This window comes from Cystoisospora suis, assembly GCF_002600585.1.
Source record: "Cystoisospora suis strain Wien I chromosome Unknown contig_2877, whole genome shotgun sequence".
NCBI lineage: Eukaryota > Apicomplexa > Conoidasida > Eucoccidiorida > Sarcocystidae > Cystoisospora > Cystoisospora suis.
Window position 1 is genome coordinate 14,474 of NW_027155673.1, and position 1,761 is coordinate 16,234.

Here is a 1,761-nt window from a genome sequence, read left to right on the forward strand (position 1 = left end):
AGGTAGATTAAAGATAGATTAGAGATAGATAGATTAGAGATAGATAGATTAGAGATAGATAGATTAATGATAGATAGATAGATGGTCACATATGTAGATGGATGTATGTGTGTATATCCTTATTCCGAGTCAGGAGTGGATGGCTGTAGACAGAGGTGAATAGATAGACATAGATACATGTATAGATCTATCTATGTGCAGAGGTGGAAGAAGGATAGTTAGATCATAGATGGATAGATAGATGACAAACCTCGAGGCGTTGCTCCCCCCTCCCATCTCTCTCTTCTTTTCAAGTGAATCCATACCTATATATACCTATACATATATATATATATATCACATGTAATCTAGGTCTATATGTTTGTGTGCAGTGGTATTTCTATATATCTCTTTCTAGATTCCTCATCTCTCACGCATGTTCTTCTTCACACTTTCCCTCTCATCATTCCCCCCCCATAACACCTCTGTTCTCCCTGTCCACATACACACTTGTATAAAATATATATATATGTATATCTATATGTATATATATGTGTCTGTGTGTCTTGTATACACTCCCTCCCGCCCTCCTCTGCTTTCTTCAGAGACAGCAGTGATATGAAGGTTGCCGTAGCCTTGTATGTGTAGGTACTGTAGAGATATGTATGTCTATGCGCATGCATACAGGGTATATACCTGATACCTCTATGCTCCTATGCATCACAGTGTATAGAGATCCACTTCATTCATCCCTCTCTCACATACGTATGTTGGTGTATATACATATATATATATATGTATATATGTATATATGTATATATTTATATATGTATGTTTATGTGAATGTGTGTGTGCTATAGGCTGTTGTATTCGCCTGAGGAGGAGTTGGATTACTTCAAGTGTCTCTCCGCTGTCTTGCTAGCTGGCAATATAAAATACCAAAATACTCAGGCTATGGGCACAGACAAGTAAGATAAACACACAAACTCTGCCTTCTCCCTCTCCCTCTTCTTCTCCTCTTCTTATCTCTTTCTCTTTCTCTTTCTCTCTTCCTTTTTCTCTTTCTCTCTTTCTTTCTTTCTGTCTCTCTTTCTGTCTGTGTGTCGGTGAGGCGAGATGTGTGTAAGGCGATGTTGGGGGTATTAGGGGAAGAGGCTGCTGGCTAGAGAAACTTGTGAAGTGCATGCATCTTCTTTCATGGTCTTTTCCCTTCCCTTCCTCTTCTTCTCCATGTTTCTATTCTTTATCCTGAAGTTCTATTCTTCTTTCTTTAAAAGATCCGCTATCTATCTACCTCCAATCTATCTTCCGTGCATCTATGTCCTTCTGTCTCTCCGTCTCTCTCTTTTTCTGTGTCTCTTTCTCCCTATGGCTTTGTCCCTTCATGGCTGAAGTCTGTCAATTTTCTTTTTCTTTTTCTTTTTCTTCTCATTTGCTTCTCACTGGGACTTCGTAGAGCTGCGAAGCTAATGAACGAGGGAGATTTCCACAACATCGCAGCCCTCCTTGGAGCAGATACCGCTGCTCTCAATGAGGTAAGCTATCTCTCTCTTTCTCTCGTCTCCTCTTCCTTTTTCTCTCTTCCTTTTTCATACCTCCGTCGTATCCATCAATCATATAGAAAAGGGTGTGTAGAAATATCTGCACGTGTCTGTACGTATAGATAGATAGCTAGATAGTTGAATCGATGTCTTCCTCTAAAGCTCTTTGGAATCGTGAAACTCCCTACTCTTTCTTTTCTCTTTTCTGTCTGTCTGTCTGTCTTTCTCTCTCACTCTTTCT

The 1,761-nt window shown here is 39.7% G+C and overlaps 1 protein-coding gene across 1 annotated transcript in view; it reads left to right on the forward strand.

Moving 5' to 3' along the window:
• Positions 1-1,761, forward strand: part of CSUI_005856 (myosin h) — an 11,571-nt gene that overhangs the window by 6,297 nt on the left and 3,513 nt on the right. The window contains exons 5-6 of the mRNA XM_068066024.1: positions 840-947; positions 1,436-1,514. Of these exons, the coding sequence (XP_067922000.1) occupies positions 840-947; positions 1,436-1,514 (187 nt within the window). The remainder of the gene's footprint in view (positions 1-839; positions 948-1,435; positions 1,515-1,761) is intronic.